An 18,080-nucleotide genomic window follows, 5' to 3' on the forward strand; every position below is an offset into this window, starting at 1 on the left:
ATTTCCCGTATGCGATGTCTATGGTGAAGCGTCCATTCCCTAAAGGAGAGGGTGTGGCCTGATATGAGATACCCCTTGGTAAGTAACCCCTCCAAGTCATCTGTTATGACGCGCCACGACTTTGAATCGATGACAAGATGGTGAGCAACCATGTAGAGCATCTGACGACCGTCGCGGGTGTGGAAATGGTGGGCAGCAAAGACAGGGCCTGTCTCGATATCGATCGTCTCTTGGGCGACTCTGACCACTTTTTCAACTTCGGCATCCGTCGTAACTGTATGGTGTGTAAAATGATATGAAGATGAGATATCCGATTCTATCGACTGACACCAGGAACTTCCGCTACGTCGAAACCGACATCTAAGCATAGAATGATGGCCGACTACAGTCTCTACCGCTGCCGTCACGTCTTCAATGCTTATAACTCGCTTAAGTCGAAATAATATACTCTGGTTGAACCTGTACTCGCTGTTCCTAGCTTCTCGTTGGTAAACGTCCCTACTCATTGAGGTATGAAAATATAAACGTTGCATAGGTGAGAGTTCGAAGGTATCTACCGAAATACCGTCTATATTACGCGAATGCGACTTACTTGACGTTGTTGCGAGGGCAGCAAGTTGGGTTAATGAAGTCGCTTGCATGATATCTTCTGTATCCAGGCGAATACCCTGAGATTCGCATTTAGACGCAAACTTTCTTGCAGCTTTCTCATCGCCACCCAGGCTTGCGAACGACATATTCATGCCTATGCCAGTTTGATCCATCTGCAGCACTCTACTTGCCGTCTTTTGGAGGCGCCTTTCAATTACACTTGTGGGCCGTCTTAAACTCGCCCTTGAGTCGATGGACAAAACTTGATGATATATCTCGTCATTGGCGTTTTGAATCCATGTTTGTAGCTTTCTCCGGTTAATATTACCCGAATTGTCTAAGGGCATCTTTTCTAACACGATCCAGATGCTAGGAATAAGACCTGGCGGTACCTGGGACTCGACTACTTTTCTAATAGATGGTAGCTTGGTGGTATAATAAGAGCTCTGTAGTTTAATTTCGCAGTCATCTGGCCCGTCCACCACACAGCCTGTCAGTGTGACAAATGCCACGAGTCTGCCCTCAAATGGTCCAGCTTTTGATTTGAGCATGGAAGCCTTCGAGACATCACCATGTTGATAGATAATTTCCTCAACTCTAGAATAACGTCTCCTGGATATTGTATGTCTTAGCTGTGGTTGGACGAGGGAGTATCTAGCCGCCGCCTTGGGTGGGATCGCTGGAGGTTGAGAATATTCTGGTATTTGATATTGATATCTGTTCGATTGAATCTCTAGCGACTCCGGTTCGATTAGACTAACAGTCGTGGGTTGGGTCGTTCTTTTCGAAAGTTTACGTGGGACAAGCGGCGTTATACGCGTCTCAAGCTCGGCGATAGTCTTGCAGTTCATGATATCCCTTGTCTTAATAGCTAGACCAGCGTCCATACACTCCGTTCGAAGCTCTCTAGCCTTCCGGCAGTTGCCCCCAAGATCTAGGAACGATTCATCTAGAGGCATGGATCCACCTTCAACCCCGAGGATGTTGGTCATAGCAGCACTAAGGCGTTTTTCGACCAAGTCGCCCATTGACTTCCTCCATTCGGCAGTATCAACTGGGGGTAAATAGTCAGAGACTGAGCCTACATAATCTTCTCTTCCCGCTGGCTTAGATCCATCCAGAAGCTGTTGAATGTTACTCGAACCGGAATATACAGAGCTAGAGTCGTCATAATCCTGTATCAAGCCATAGAACGGCTGAGGAAGAGACCTCGCGTCAATGCCTAAAGCGTTAGCCACCTCAGATCTTAGAAGCTGCCCGGCATTACTTTGGTTATCTGGCTTATTTATGGGAAATGAAGTGTTAATGAAAAGGTTCTTCTTTTTGAGCGTGGTATTTGCTCTGTTTTGCAAGCCACGGGGCTCGCGATTTACCCTTTCCGGTCGGGGTTCAGATAGCTCGTCTGAGGAATCGGACGAAGACAGTATTAAGAAGCTTTCTCCTATCCGGTACGCCATCGTTAGAGGTGAAGGGAGGTAATATAGGAAGAGTACATAAGACAGCGAATGCGTTCCGCTTCTGAAAATGAATTGCTAACTATAGTAAAGAGAGCCTTTTATATTAGGGGTTCACGCAGGCTCTATTAAGTCGCAGATGGTATGACATTAAAATGGCAAAAGAGCGAGAAAAAGAGATTAAGATACAAGATATGGAAATGAAAGGGCATGATATTACTATTTAGCTACCCATTTTTGGGTGAAGCGAACATTGGATTATAGGATTCTTCTAAAGACATAAATGTTGGGGATCCGGCAGACTCTCTGCAGGTAGCCATATTGGCCATGTAAGGAATGTAAGGAAGATCCTAGCTACGATCAACAATTGAAATACATATATACATAATCCTTCTGCGATTTGAGGCTGGGGCTGACGTACTATGAAGAAATGAATATGGTGTAAGCCGGAGTTCCCAGAGAGATATAAAGTCAAAAGGCCCCCAATTGTACACGGCATGTTAGCTGTGCTAAAAATAAGAATAACCTATGCCAGATCTAATCCCAGTTAGGTTGATTAACATAAGCTAGAACTCAGCTTTCTAGGTTAAGGGTCTTTCGGAATCTTCAAGGATTTGATTCCTACTCACGTCACCAATCATCTTCCCTCGGCCGACGCAGTGGTTTTCCTTCGAATAAATCCTCAGATCCTTAAAAGAAAGGCATTAACAGGTGCGAATCCTTAACTACCTAACTGTTATTCTTTAGCTTCTATCAACCTCAATATCCCTTATGATCAACGCATCTACCTACCCAATGCCACGCCGTATTCATAAAACGCCATGAGATCATCGCCCAGGTTTCATCGCCCAGGTTTCATCGCCCAGGTTTCATCGCCCAGGTATGATGTAGGTACCTAACCTACCTATGTATATCAATACACGTTGCGATCTACTTAGTCCGTGTCATCCACGCCTGCGCCAATGAATCCATCCAAGCCAACAGCAGCTTGACTTGTATGGCATTCATCGTAAGATTGTTTTATCTGTTCTTAAATCCTGACTTGGAAAAGCAAGGTCCAGTCAACGTGGGCTCGTAGCATCGGTACCCGAGGGCTTTCCTCCATCTACTGTACTCTCATAAAATTTATCATATCGGAACATCATCCATAATCTCGTACCATTCCGGACTACTTACTGTACAGGATAGAAACCCGTAAAACATGCAAACAGCCATTTCTAGAACCGCATATAATACAAACGCGCCCGATAATCCTCGTTGCCATATCCCATTTATCGCGCGGTACAAGTAAGGCCCACGACTCCATTGGACCATCATCTTCGCAATATTGATTACGGGGTATCATTCATCTGAGCCATGAGGAACATTGACAAAGCCATCGTATAGAGCCTCATCCGTTTCAGACGCCGGCTCCTAGACAACCACCTCCTCATCGTCGGGGTCTTCAATGCTTGTTCTTCGAGTTGCTTCATGCGTGCTCTTGATCTTTTCTCCATCGTCGCCCGTAATCTCACCCGTAACCTCCACCGGACTCTCTGCCGGTACATCGTTGTCTTTAACTTTCTGTTTCTCCTTATCCTTCGACCCGAACGGCCAGAGGCTAGTGAAAGCCGACGCCTTTTGACTCTGGGAGGACGGGTGAACAGGAAGTGGCTTTACGATTACTCCACCCTTTTCATTGCTGCCGTCTTTGTCGACCTCGGGCATCGCAAAATCCCCAAATTCCTCGTCCTCTTCGTCCCCTCTAGCTTGCTCATCTTTTTCTGAGTCGGAATCATCCCTACCATCCCCAAACTTTTCCTTACCTCGTCGCAAAGCTCCTCGCCACCAGCTCCCTCTAGATGGCCCCGCACCCCAAGACTCTGCATTGTTATCATCCTCGGCAAGGCCGTCGTCACTTTCGTCATCTACGTCATCATCTCCGTCGTCCTCAAAAGGATTGCGGAGGATGCTTTCAGATTCCCTGTCGAGCACGGTCTCATCTGATTCCTGATTACCCTCTACCCCTCCTGACTGTGTCGATGAGCCACCAGAATTCTTCTGGTGCATCGCGAGCCTCGCGGCCAGTTGTAGACGTGCGCGTGATGGAGGAATGTTTAGTGGCGGCGGTGGTGGAGGCGGGGGCGGAACAGAAGGAGGATCCATTGATGCCGAAGAAGCTACATTCAATGAATCTGTGTAGGCGCGAAACTATTCAACTATTAGTAAATGCGTTTGACTCAATAGCATGATCATTTTCGCACATGGGCTGTTGAGGTGAGATATATCATAAGAAACCAAAGAGAATCGTATCGCGCCAGGGACAATTTACCTCGTTATTAACATCCTCTTCATTATCTTCTGCTTCGTCTTCTTCTTCGTCGCTTGAACTGCCGAAGCCGGATCCCGATAGCAAGCCAGAGCTTATGCTGAAAGGTCCGATGCTGCTCCCGCTGCCATTATCCTGTATTTCCATACTACCCCCAGTGCCATTTAACCCAGCTTCAGCAAGCGCGTTAGAGCCACCACCCTGAGCGCCACCAAGTCCCAAGCTTGACAATCCCATGCCACCCAGGCTATTGCCACCCATCTGCGTCCTGTTGCTCATAGCAACTTCGGGCCTAACTCCCCCAAGGATGGCATTGTCCCTTTCCCTTGTTTCCGCGAGGGCACCCTCAACATACATAATCCAATCCTGGCTCATGACTCGATCCAAGACAAGCTCCGAGAGGAGCTCTGGTGGATTCCGCTCCGTGAATTTTACCACCTCTTCAGCAATAAGTGTCAGATGACCCATATAACCCATCCGAGTCTTATTTCGAGCTTGGGACTGCTCGCTGGACCTTTGGCCGTTAATAATAGCGTTGGTAACATCGGCAGCTTCAAATAATGATATTGCCAGAGTGGGGTTATAGCCGCGATCCATAGGGCCATTAAACACTTGTTGGACAATGTCATAAACAACGTTATGAAGAAAGTTATTCCAGGGATATTTGAAAAAGAAGGACTATTCAAAATTAGCTTCCTAGAATGAACGATATCATTTAAGATCACTCACTAGTATCGTTGGCACAACCTGATGTTCCACAAATTGCATTTTGAGGTAATCGCCGACAACTGGCTCAAGGCGCTGTTCTACATTTTCAGATAGAACCAACTCGGGTTGATGGGCTTGAACAGCGGGAACACTGCCCGCATTCTCGGACCCTGGCTGTAAAGGCTCGCGAGGAACTACATTCAGTTCACTTTCTATAGGCGCATCGTTCACAACAGACTTCTCTCCTGTCTGAACTACCGAGGTAGTAGAGTTTTCTATGGCCTCGGAGTTGCTTCCAGGAGACTCTCTAGGTAAATCTCGGAACTGTAGTGGTTGAACGTCAATTGACACAGAAGGCCCATCATTATGCTCTTGACCTGCTGTCTTTACCTGGTGCTGCTCTGTGCTTGTTTGGGACACCTGTGACGGCTGCGGATTGGCTGCGGGAGCATCGCTTTGTTCTTGCACTGACTTCTGAGTAGCGGTCGGTTTCTTCGGGGAGAGAGGCGCAACCATGAGCTCGGGATTTTCGAATTGTTGCTCATTGAGTTTACTATCATGGACGTTCAACCTTGGAGAGCTAAGAGGCTCTTCCACGAAATCGTCATCCTCCCTATCCATAAATGACGAGACTTGTCCGGTAGGAATTTCGTCCTCGGCTTTGACAAACTCATGCGACGTATCCTCCGTCATTTCACTCAATGGAGTAACCTCCTCAAATCCGTCGTCATCGGAGGCGTTTGTGATCTCTAGGCGACGGGCATCATCTGGAGAGGAGTGGCGCATGCGCATAGTTAGATCCTCCGATGATTGCACCTCCTCGCCACGATTTGTTGCAAGTCGGCCCTCGACTCGTAGTCGCTGGCGTTCTTCGTCTCGAAGCGCGATTACCTGCTCCGAACCAACTTCGTTGAGCAGCGCCATATTGCTACAATGGAGGAGTTCAGCCATGAGCTCACAAGTCTTGAACCGATCAAAACCAAGAGGCTCGATCTTCTCTCCAAAGGTGGAATCTAACCGCTGCCTTTGGGAAGATGCTGGGGCATTGAGAATTTTTGTCATAAAGGCGGGGACGTGGTCGGCGAAGAGCCGAAGCAGGGTACCTAGATAAATAGGATCGCGACTAGAGGGCAAGGCATTCGAATCGGGGCCAACATCCGGATCATAATCGGAGTTGTTCTTGCGGATGACCTCAATGACAATTCCAACGCCTACAGTAAGGGGATTCCCACCATCAAGCATGTATCCAATTAGCTTCTGGACACAAGGCTTGGATACTAGCTGGCGTGTAAGCTCGTTCGGACCAATGCAGGCCTGCTCATTCTGCGAGGCATTGGCGGAGACAGTGATGATGGCCTTGATGAAGTCGCCGGCAGACGTCTGCGTAGCAGGACTGTGCTCCGGCCCAAGAAATGAGAGCAGCGTCGGCATGACATCTTTACCGTAAAGCCACTAGTTCCAGCGGGTTCATGTTAGCAATATACCGTGCTATCTCTTTGGATATCTGAACACACCTCAACTACACCTTGGCCATTCTCTATTCTCTCGAGGCTAATGATCTTGAGTAGGAGATCCATTATCATAGGACAGTCGACATGACGTAGCATGTTAGGGACCGCATCGTCAAGGGACTTCAAAAGATCCAGCATTTCCTCCGTCTTTTTATCGAACAAGGCTTCGTTAACCTTAGTAAAATAGCTCGCCTGGAGGGGATCTAAGGGAGACGGATGTTTGAGGAAATTCCAAAAGTTACGCAGAAGTTGGTGGCTTTCCATCAGAGCTTCGTAGATGGACCAATTATCGGACGAGAGGACTTCAGCGGCAACATAAGCATATCTGTTCCTCTTCTTCTCAGCCTCATCCTCCTCGGCTCCATCACTAGTTGTTCTTGATGAGGCACGCGGGCGGCCAAAAGATAGGGCCCTAGACTTGCCTTTCTTCTCATCTTCGTTGGCTTCCTCTTCGGGGACTTCTACAGGTTCAAGCTTCGGTGTGATAACATATTCGAGGAGCTTCTCGAGCACCTTGGACTCGCGTAGATACTCTATGAGCTTAGTGTTGTGCTGTTTCAGCTCCTGGATCAGGTCGCTCTCATCAAGCAGATCTTCGAGTTGGAAGTCAGGCTTATCGAGAATAGTATCGATAGTCGAGATATTGGCGTAACCGCCAAATCTCCAGAACATGTCGATTCGTAATGGGGGCGACGCCCTATGTCACTGCGCCGGCAGGGCTGCACCGGCACCGGACTGGCGAGAGTAGAGGTACGTGTGTCGAAGTGAATGCGAGTGCAGATAGACGGCGGATGCAGGGAGTGGGATTCGGCATACGAAAGCCTGTCCTTTACCCGGGTCTGGTCGGATCGGATCCAAGTTTGGTGGCTCGCGCGGGGGAAAAATAAGGGCGAAACGAATTGTGATATCGTCACCGGTATAGGTTATGTGGGTTTCCCACGTGTGGTCAAGCAGGAAATTTCTCGATTATTTTTTTTTCCGACGGTCGGTTCTATCCGTCGAAATGGAATGGGATTGTCGGGTTTTTGGTCCGGTACTTTTTAATTCGCACCTTGGAACCCCTTAAACTACATAAACCAATTGCAAAATACTGCTAATCCAGATTTCGATGTCTGTATGCCAAAGGCAAGATACAGATGCGGATAGAAAATAAAGATATGATCAGGCAGCGATTGTGGATTCGGGCGCTTGTTGTTTAGCTAAATAAGGTAAGGAGGTATGTATGGTAATTGGATTTCTTGAGTCCACCCCGTCTTAATCCGCTGTTAAGAGTCAAAGTAATAAAGGGGAATGGCTTGGTGGGGAAGGGGGGGAGGGGAAGGGCTGAGCAAGGTACCTCTAAGAGGTAGTTAAGCAGGAGAAGTGGCTAGACGAAGAGAAGAAGATAGAAGTAAAAGATCAAGCTACATACCTACCTAGGTATACTGCTAGATAAAAATGGGGTTAAGATACGTATGTAATAGATTGGAAGTTGTAAGTAAGAAAGAAGTGTTAGGCCGATAAGTCTCGAATTTCCCACTTCTTGGGTTTGGGCCGGGGAATTTGAACTGCGGAGGCCGGGCATGCCTGCTTCAATGCTTGATACACGATATTATATGTTAGTCACCCATACTTGCATGTGTTTACACCAGGTACCGTACATGGAGGTAGTACAAGTTGAGGTACGTGCACTTAGGTACATCATCTCACACTGTACATAACGAAAAGCTGCGCGACCCGCCTAGGACCCCGCTGCATACTACCTCTGTAGGCGGTTTAGTAGGTATGTAGGTACAAATACAGTATTCTATACTCACTGTCTTACTGTATGCGCCTCATGAGGTTGGGCAATCTTAGAAACATACATCTCTTTTCTAAATAGAAGGAGTTGAATTATAGGTTAAGAACTCAACTTTTTATGTACGTGAGAACAATATGAGAATTATGAGAATAAACTAGCTCAATGCTAGATCGTATATTCAAGTCTCTTATCGGTATGCAATAATAGGGTATCTATTTTCTTCCATATCTACGGTGCTGTCGCGACCATTGATCAGCCTGAACGATGCAATAGCACCACAGAAAATGACGCCAACCTTGGACTTAACAACGCCAACAAATCTCGTTACTTCTTCCCTTCATCAAGTTCGCCCTCCCTACCAGCCCGCCCGCCCCGTCCTTTAATCTCCCAGATCCATAGGGTTAAAGCTTGTTTATAGTCATCTTCCCGTGCCGCCTCGAAGAACGGCGTGTTTGTAGTGTCTGCAGTTTTCTACGGCAACAATATCCGAGGCAGCATCTGAAGATACACGCCCCAACCTTTGGCTTCGAGACCTCGTTACTCCGACCATAAAAGCTCTCGAGCTTTAACGGAAGCTAAGATCGCCAAAGTGACGCCAGAACGACACATCCTTTCATGTCCTGTCACATACCGTGTTGGTGGTTTCAGTTGGCAAAAATTCTCAACTTACAATCCACACACCCAGTTGCAATAACACACCGGATTTGAACATCGGCAACAGCCGCGGCTTTTGCAATGCCATTTAGAGATGTGCCATTCAGACCTTCGCCTGACCCGTTTGTCACAGGCTCGCGTATAATGCCTGGGGCCCACCTCAAACAGGACACAAAGTGACCATGCGCATCTACGAGCGTCTTCACATTTTTTCCTTCCTGGGCCAAATCCCAGCACCGTAACGTCTTGTCATCGGAGACACTAAGGAGATATTTACCACCTGGGTGAAATACCAATGCTCTTACCCAGTTATCGTGTCCGAGAAGGGTCTTAATACAGTTGCCTCTCGCATCCCAAATACGTATCGACTTGTCTCGAGAACCTGTTGCCATAAACTCCGCAGTGCTCGATGCTGGAGGCGGCTTTTTCAATCCAGCAAGTGGTGCAAGATATTGGTAGGTTGATGGAGGAGCGAGAGTGCAACACTCGACTGTATGTTCATGGCCGACGAGTGTCAGCTTGCTTTCAGGGTTAGCAAGCGAAATATCCCAGAGGCGAGCAGTCTGATCATTTCCGGCAGATAGAAGATAACGGCCATCCGGTGATGGACAAACATCTCTGACCCAATCTGCATGTCCTCGTATCGTTTTGACGCAATAGCCCGTCGTCACGTCCCATAAACGTAACGTCTTATCCCTAGAAGCAGATACGAGAAGGTTGCTAGAACTTGGCGCACCCGCTGCACCTGACGGGATGAAGCGAACGGCGCTAACGCTATGGTCATGCCCGGGTAAAGTTCTAATATTCTTGTATTCATCGGAAGGATCCCACAGCTTGATAGTTAGGTCACTCGAGCACGACGCCAGAAGGGTCCCACCCCTAGGACCACCGAAATCCACATCCAGCACTGCTTTTGTATGCCCCTTGATTGTGCGCTCCTGCTCTCCCAGCTCCCAATCCCAAATTTTTATCGTATAGTCCTCGGAACCCGTAGCTAAGGAAGAGAAGACGGGATGGAAGGCGACGCAGGTAATAGGGCCCCTATGAGATTCCAGGGTATGACGTGGCGGAGACCGAGGGAGCCAACTAGACGGGTCTTGATTCCGCTTAGATAGAGAGGTAGGTGTCGCATTATCCAATTCTGACTGCAGAGTAGCCGTTTTCGACTCTAGTTCCATAATCTAGACATGTTAGTAGGGGCGGCAGCATACAAGAGGGGACTTCATATCCCATACCTTCTTCTGTAATCGCACAACGCTAGTCCATTTCTTTTCCAAAAGACCTTCATATTTCTTAGAAGTATTAGTATCAAATGTGTCACCAAGGTTCAGTTCTTCTCTTAAGGCAGCTGCCGTGTTAGGCAGGTTGTTCGACGACAGGTATGCAATAATGGCCTTATGTCTAGGATATAAGTTAGCATCATCTATTATCTCATTGTCCTCTAAGTAGTGGGGGAAACCTGAGGTCGAAAACATACAGCTCTTCAGCTTGTCGAGGGGTCAGAATTTGGCTCATTTTGTCCAGTTCACCGCGCGAGGCTGCTCATGGACGTAGTAATGGAAAAGTATGAAAGTTCTATGCTTTAGAGAGGTTGCGGGTAGTCAATATAACCTCAGAAGGGCTATAAGTAGCAGTCAAGAGAACGAGGAGGCAACAAAGAGTGTAGTTGCCCGCACACAATGCGTCGGAGTCTCAGAAGATAATCTCACACAAAGGCGTATAGACGACAATAATGTACCACCAAAGCCTTGTTTATGCTTGTTACCAGGGAACAAGAGACGTCGGAAAGGGTTCCTAGGCCAAATTGAATGAAGCTTTGTACCAAAAGTAGAAACGACACGAGGGCCAAACAGTGGACGAACTGCTGGCAACCCGCGAGGGAGAACCAGTAGAAAAGTCAACCAGGCAGAGTATAGCGTAGGGGAAAAGGCGATGTAGGTATTGACGTAGGTATAGAAGTTAGGTAAGTCGGTCGGTTGGCGGGTTGGCGGATCGAAACGTTTAATAGGAAGTTATAGGCCGAGACTTGGTTGGATCATAATTTAGGGTTGCGCCGGGGAGAAGAAATATAATTGAAGCTGTCGCTAAAAATGCGTAAAAGGGAGGAAATCCAGATTCAATCAAGTAGATACGTTCGTCTACGTTCGGGGCAACATGTCGGAATGGTGAAGGAAAAGGTACGATCGTCAATTTGTCGCTTCTAAGACCTTTTGATGGGAAGGGGAAAAAATAAGGAAGACAACAATCTTAGATATTAACTTGTCTCTTGATGTGTTCTGGTAATGCATTAACTACCTAGGTACCATTACTACCTTTAGGTAATGTACAAACATCGAGAGGTAGATATGAGGTACATTCTAGAGAAGTGTAGGGAAGCATGCCCATTGGAGATGGAGACCCGACAAGACATGCGAAGCCACATGGCTTTGCCCGGCCTCCGGGGAAACAGAGGAGCACAAGCCACACCTCTCGATCTTTACCTACATACCTAGGTACATAAATATGCCTAGGTATGTCTATTTATCGACAAGGCGTACTATGCAAGTACTATGCAATGCGACAACCTTAGACATAAAATCTACAGCAATAGCTTCGCTTAAAGATACCTCATGATTAACCTTAACTAGATACGTAAATACTCAACTTGTAAAAACGAAATAATTGAATCTAAATGTTGTTTCTATTTACTGTCCAGAGTTCATGTTGGAAATTATGACTAAATAGGATAATTATTATAAGGGTATGACTATACAAATACCGGCGCCAAAATGACTTGTTTATGAGATACTTACGTGTATGCAAATAAATACTAGGTAGTTGCCCCGATGACAACCTTAGCCCGATCTAATAGCACCAGGAAGCGCTACGTCAACAGGTCAAGCGCGGTACCCCAGTATTTATTTTTGTATCCGGCCAATAAACTATCGGGTAGATACATAAATGTATACTTATATACATAACCTAAGACATCGATTGCCCGTATGTAGAATAATAATAAATTGACAAGCAACAACCTTCTATCGTCATCGTCAACTTCAAAGACGCATGTCCCAATTTTGCGCCCTACAACGTTCGAAATCCCACGCTCTACAGTCCGATCTCTCTAATATACCTCTCTCATTAAACAGTAAGAGGGCCAAACTTCAAATAAAGCAAGCGCCACCTTTACCGTTACGTACCTTATACCCGATACCCGATATACTGTGTATCGCCTCAACAAAACATACATTTTTTTAAGATTGCTCCCCGCAAAATCATCCAAGTCTTTGAAGTTTCCACCAGGTGAACCGTGGGAAAGAGTAAACATAGAGCTTAATATATTAAATACCTATATTGATTGGCTCAACTCTAAAGCTTATCCCATGAAAACAATGTATGTCTAATCTTTCTGCCTCTTCATTATAACCATTCGTGTTCCCCTGGCCCATGACCCGAGGCCTACAAATTCTGTACGTCTCTACATAAGACATTCACCCGCTCCTTTTCCCACATGCCCTACGAATTCCTAAGCGCCTCAATTACAATAACAGCAATAAATCTGTTGTTAGCAGCTGCTTTCGCGAAGAACTTGGAGCCTGAGGTGAGGAACTGGGGGCCAGGGACGGAGCACGGTGGACGAGAAACGGGGAACAAGAGATGAGGAAGACGCATTGATCTTCTCTCAACTCCATCCTAAACTCTTTGTCTCGCCACGCTTCTCGCAACCTCTACACTCAAAATGCGTCTTCGTCTCCTCAAGGTGCCAGTTCTACCAAAACTAATCAAGAGAGTAGCCTCGACTTTATCGCATCGTCGCGCCCGAAGGAAGTCGACTCAACCCACCCCTAATCGCAAAGCACATAACACACCGGTATCGCCGACGGTCGATCGTAACTGTCCAGTCGTGAATATGGCGGACGGAGAGCCTGACTACAGCTCTCTTCCATTAACAGATAGATGGGTCCACAAGGTGCGTGCCATCATCACATATCCCCCCCTCTTTGTTCCGGCCTCGGTACTAAAACAATATCGGGCGAATAGGTTTGGAAAGTTCGTAAGCAGGCATACGAAGAAGCAGCAAAGCAATTTGAAATCACTCCCGACGAATATGATCCAGCTTTTCGACCATTCAACCAAGACCCGAGTTTGTGGAAGGGTGCAGTCGCGGATTCAAACGTTGCCGCGCAGTCCGACGGTATTGCAGCATTTTGCGCGTTCCTTAAGTTCGGTGGTAAGGAATGTTGCGTTCGTTCACGTGGCCATGTTGTCACTCCCATCGTCGAGAAAGGCCTTGTGTCCACAAGGCCTGCCACCAAAGCCGCCTCGGTTGAGGCCCTACTGCTTCTTATCGAGCTCGATGCCGCCGGTCCCATTGTTGAGGATATCCTCCCGGCCGTATCTGCGAAGCAACCCAAGGTCATCGCAGCTGCTTTAGCAGCCCTCACGACCATCTTCCACAGCTACGGCTGCAAGATAGCCGACCCAAAGCCGGTCCTTAAAATCCTCCCTAAAGCATTTGGACATGCGGACAAGAATGTGCGAGCCGAAGCAACCAATCTAGCTGTTGAATTTTATCGATGGCTGAGGGACGCCATGAAACCCATGTTCTGGGGTGATTTAAAACCCACACAGCAGTCTGATCTAGAAGCCCAGTTTGAAAAGATTAAAGCAGAGCCGCCGCCAAAACAGGAACGCCTTCTACGAACTCAACAGGCAGCCTTGGCTCGTGCTCCGCCGCCTGGGGCTGAAGAGGACGTGGACGACGATGATGGAATCGATGAGCCAGCCGAAGTTGATGCCTTCGATCTTGCAGAGCCACAAGACGTCTTATCTAAAGTTCCAGCCAATTTTCATGACAATCTTGCATCTTCGAAATGGAAGGACCGTAAAGAGGCTCTTGAGTCGCTCTTTGCTATACTCAACGTACCAAGAATCAAAGATGGTGACTTCAACGAGATTAACCGTGGCTTAGCGAAGTGCATGAAAGACGCCAATATTGCCGTCGTCACCCAGGCGGCTCAATGTATCGAAGTACTCGCAAAGGGTCTTCGAAAAGGTTATGGTAAATACCGGTCAGTAGTCATGACGCCAATCATGGAGCGTTTAAAAGAGAAAAAACAAACCGTTGCAGACGCACTAGGGGCTGCACTAGACCAAGTCTTCCTGGCGACAAGCTTGTCTGACTGTTTGGAGGAAATTCTCTCATTTCTCCCCCACAAGAACCCTCAGGTAAAAGAGGGAAGCATGAAGTTTCTTGTCCGCTGTCTTAGAACAACCCGGGATCCGCCGAACAAGCAAGAAGTCGCGAGTATTGTAGAAGCTGCGAAGAAGCTACTTGCGGAGGGTAGCGAAGGGTTGAGGTCCGGTGGTGCCGAGGTTCTGGGTACAGTCATGAAGATTATTGGTGAACGTGCCATGAACCCTCACCTGGAAGGCCTAGACGATATACGAAAAACTAAAATCAAGGAGTATTTCGAGAAGGCCGAGGTTAAAGCCAAAGACAAGCCGAAACCAGCCCCAGCTCCGGCAGCACGGGGTCCACCCGGTGGTCCAAAGAAGGTAGGTGGCGGTACCAAAAAGACCGCCGGGACCGCCAAGAAAGCCGCGCCGGTCGTACAAGAGCCCGCTTCCCTCGCACCACAACCGACATCTCGAGCCGCCCCGGGCAGTAAGCTTGGAATGCCCAAGTCCTCTGGCCTGTCCGGGTTAAAAGCACCGCAAAGACGCCTCGGCGCCCCTGGCATCGCATCCCCCCGAAGAGCGCCAGCCACTGCTGTCCCTCCGCCTCCAGAGGAAGAAGAAGAGGAGGAGGCCCCGGCATCACCACCACAGCCAAAACCTCGAGTCGGGCTCGGAAGAGGTGGTCTTGCAGCACGGTCGTTAGCGAAACCTACCACGCCCGCCGTAACATCTTCGGCGCCCTCGCCACCTCCGTCAAGTGGGCTTACAGCCATAGAGCGTGCTGAACTAGAGGAACTACGTGCGGCAAATGAACGGCTCACTAAACAGGTAGATGATATGCGACACGAACGAAGCAAGCTCATGTCAGAAGTGCAAGAGCTCAAAAATCACAACGCCGGGCTTATCGAGGACCACACGAGAGATGTTCTTAGCATTAAGGCCAAAGAGACTCAGCTAGTACGAGCGAGGAGTGACGCAGAAGCAGCCGAGCAAGTAAATGAAAGACTCCGGCGGGAGCTTGAACGTCTCAAGCGTGCACTCAGTAGGGCGGAGGGGCTTGGCGTCTCTGGTGGCATTGGAAGTCCGGGAATGACAAGTCCTACTCCCGATGACATGGGCATCTACCGTGATAACACAAACTACCCGGGATCTAGGACAAACAGAATGAGCTTCGCGAGCACATTTTCAGAAGAGAAGGAAAACGGTGACGCACCACATAACTACCCTAGGAGCAAGTTAAGTCCAGAGTTAAGATATGGCAGTGGTTCAAGTGGAAGGGGGAGCCCTGCTCGTGGCTTTAGGAGCGCAGCAATAGACGAAGGGGTTGGACACAACACCGGGTCCGCCGCGAGTTCGATGGCCGCCGGAACCGGTAGTAATGGAGCCGAGAATTGGAAGAGGGCAGCAGAAGTCACGAGTCAACTCAAAGCAAGAATAGAGCAGATGAAGGTAAGCTAAAAACGTATCCCATCGCTTAATACGAAGAGTAGTAACTAATCAATCCCAGGCGAAGCAGGGGTTCAGCCGATCGTGAAGTAGGGCTTGTTCAAGTGTCTTGTCATCAGGAAATGGCGTTTGTTAGGAGACGACGAGTCCAAAAGAGGGATCAGGGGTGCGTCATCGGGTGCATTTTCCTGGCGTCGGATTACATACCCCAGTCTATTTTCGTTCGCTGCTTAAGCGTTCAGAAATATCATGATAATTATGTTTAGACTCGATTACCTCGTCATTAAAAATAAGGGTGCATTTATACGGATTGAAAGGGGGGAGGGGGGTCATTCAGTCCTATTAGATTTTAATACGGGATGTGGTTTAACATCTTGCACCGTCCCATCTCCCAAATAGTTTGTTTGGAGTTATACCCGTGCTATTCACACGCAACATGTAGAAATAGAGATGGTGCTGTAGATACCAAGATATGCCTAATCATAAAATTGTTATATTAAAGGTCGACGGTCGACTGTTCAAGCCGTTAGTAAGACTAATTTATGACTTCATCCGACCGCGAGGGCGGTGATACTCTAAATATCATTCTATGGTACGTTTCGCTAGGCATAGCTACTCATTCGTCTAATGATTAATAGTTCACAGCCAAGCCTTAATATCTCCGCTTTACTTACAATCAGTACACTCACTATATTGATTCATGATCGATTAGAAGTCATAGGTATGTACGCAAGCTACGTCTCTAGCCTACAAGCTAGACTTCTACATACAAATGACAAGATGGTTATAGGCTAATCCTTAATTTTCAGGACGGCCTTACCAAAATTATCGCCTTTAAGCATTCCCACGAACCCTTCAGCCGCCTTGTCGATGCCCTCAGTGACGTGAAGCTTAGCCTTGAAAGATCCTTCTACGATCCATTTTTGAACTTGTCTCTGGTGCTCTTCGAAGTATGCAGGCCCGAATTCAGGTTGTCCGACAAGGAAACCTTGCATCGTTATGAGCTTTGCAATAAGCTGAAAGAGATTCTTGACACCATATCTTTGGTCAGGTGGCAAGTTGTATCCCGAAATCTACTTGTTCGTTAGCACAGACAAGCTATCAAAAAGGGTAAGGGGGGGACGGTACCATTCCGCAAACTGGAATTCGTCCGAGGGTATTCATATTCTCCAAAGCCGCATCGAGCTGGTCTCCACCAACGTTCTCAAAGTAGATATCAATTCCGTTGGGTGCAAGGCGCTTAAGCGCATCGAATGCACTCTCTTTTTTATAGTTGAAACCACCGTCGAATCCGAGCTCATTTATGATATAATCTAGCTTCTCATCAGAGCCAACCGAGCCAATGACTTTAAGTCCTTCATTCTTCGCGACTAGACCCACGACCTGCCCAACAGCGCCAGCAGCCGAATTAACAAAAACTGTTTCTCCCTTCTTTGGTTTTCCAATCTTATGAAGACTCGAATAGGCTGTTAAGCCAGGCATGCCTAAGGGGCCTAGAAACATGCCAAGATCGAGATTATGTGGGTTGTCGATCTTGCGCACCTTGGCAGCAGAAACATCAGGAACTGTGGCGTACTCGGCAATAGGAAGAAATGCGGACACAATATCTCCTTGGCTAAAATCCGACGTGTCCGACTTTAGAACTCGGGCAACAGTGCTATTTGAGAATGGACCGTTAAGATCGAAAGGCGGCGAGTAAGACTTGACACCAGCATCACGCATCCTACCGCGAAGATAGGGGTCGAAAGAAGCATAGAGTATCTCAACAATCAGGCCGCCTTTTGGAGGGGCCGCATCGAGGTCAATAGACCGCTCTTCAACGGCGAGATGCTCTCCTGGAACCGGAAAACCAGTAGGAACCTTTTTGAAAATAAGAGACTTATTTGGCGCCATTGTTGTATCACGCGAAGTCGACTATCGCTCAGATTTTAACTCTAGTAGAATATAGGCTGACGTCTGGCGGGGATACGTTAAGAAACGAAAGGTGAGAGTCAAACTTCTAGGTTACTCCTTCAGATATATTCTGTTTATTTTCTGGGTGTAAAGTCAGTTTATGTATACGATGTAGTCGAAAATGTTAAGGAGGGATGACGTCTTGATGCGTTTATGGCTAAGTATTAAACGGGTCTACCCCCGATGCTACGACTTAGCTTTATATCATAGATGTAGACGGGATTCATATTTTTCGACGGGTATCTATGGATACCAACCTTGGTTATGAGCTCGTGAGGTCCCACATGCCTAGGTAAAATTCTAGGTTAGGCAAATTAATATTTGCAATCCCGATACGGAGTTCATGGCCGTGTTGATTTATAATACAACCCAAAAAATACTACATTGCAATACCTAACCTAACATATGTATGTAAGTATATCATACATGTATCATATATGTATGTACACTATGAATCGATGGAGAGATATGTATGATAGTATGATATAAGTCAGATCATGCCTACATACAAGCAC

At 47.5% G+C, this 18,080-nt stretch overlaps 4 protein-coding genes across 4 annotated transcripts; 1 reads left to right on the top strand and 3 right to left on the bottom strand.

Annotated features, from left to right (window-relative positions):
• Positions 1-3,458: 3,458 nt before the first annotated feature.
• Positions 3,459-7,244, bottom strand: GL218_00940 (Extragenic suppressor of kinetochore protein 1; the record flags this gene model as incomplete). Its single annotated transcript, XM_033577387.1, has 4 exons — positions 3,459-4,235; positions 4,357-5,031; positions 5,083-6,513; positions 6,576-7,244. The coding sequence occupies 4 exons, from the start codon at positions 7,242-7,244 to the stop codon at positions 3,459-3,461; spliced, it is 3,552 nt and encodes a 1,183-aa protein (XP_033442077.1).
• Positions 7,245-8,996: 1,752 nt separating this feature from the next.
• Positions 8,997-10,521, bottom strand: GL218_00941 (Nuclear distribution protein PAC1; the record flags this gene model as incomplete). Its single annotated transcript, XM_033577388.1, has 3 exons — positions 8,997-10,187; positions 10,242-10,407; positions 10,484-10,521. The coding sequence occupies 3 exons, from the start codon at positions 10,519-10,521 to the stop codon at positions 8,997-8,999; spliced, it is 1,395 nt and encodes a 464-aa protein (XP_033442076.1).
• A 2,203-nt stretch (positions 10,522-12,724) lies between these two features.
• GL218_00942 (Spindle pole body component alp14) lies at positions 12,725-15,700 on the top strand (the record flags this gene model as incomplete). Its single annotated transcript, XM_033577389.1, has 3 exons — positions 12,725-12,955; positions 13,027-15,615; positions 15,674-15,700. 3 exons carry the CDS (start codon positions 12,725-12,727, stop codon positions 15,698-15,700), a joined length of 2,847 nt encoding a protein of 948 aa, XP_033442079.1.
• Positions 15,701-16,403: 703 nt separating this feature from the next.
• On the bottom strand, positions 16,404-17,505 carry GL218_00943 (Zinc-type alcohol dehydrogenase-like protein PB24D3.08c; the record flags this gene model as incomplete). Its single annotated transcript, XM_033577390.1, has 2 exons — positions 16,404-16,685; positions 16,741-17,505. The coding sequence occupies 2 exons, from the start codon at positions 17,503-17,505 to the stop codon at positions 16,404-16,406; spliced, it is 1,047 nt and encodes a 348-aa protein (XP_033442078.1).
• Between the last annotated feature and the right edge of the window lie 575 nt (positions 17,506-18,080).

Source organism: Daldinia childiae (genome assembly GCF_008694065.1).
Source record: "Daldinia childiae strain JS-1345 chromosome Unknown Scaffold1, whole genome shotgun sequence".
NCBI lineage: Eukaryota > Fungi > Ascomycota > Sordariomycetes > Xylariales > Hypoxylaceae > Daldinia > Daldinia childiae.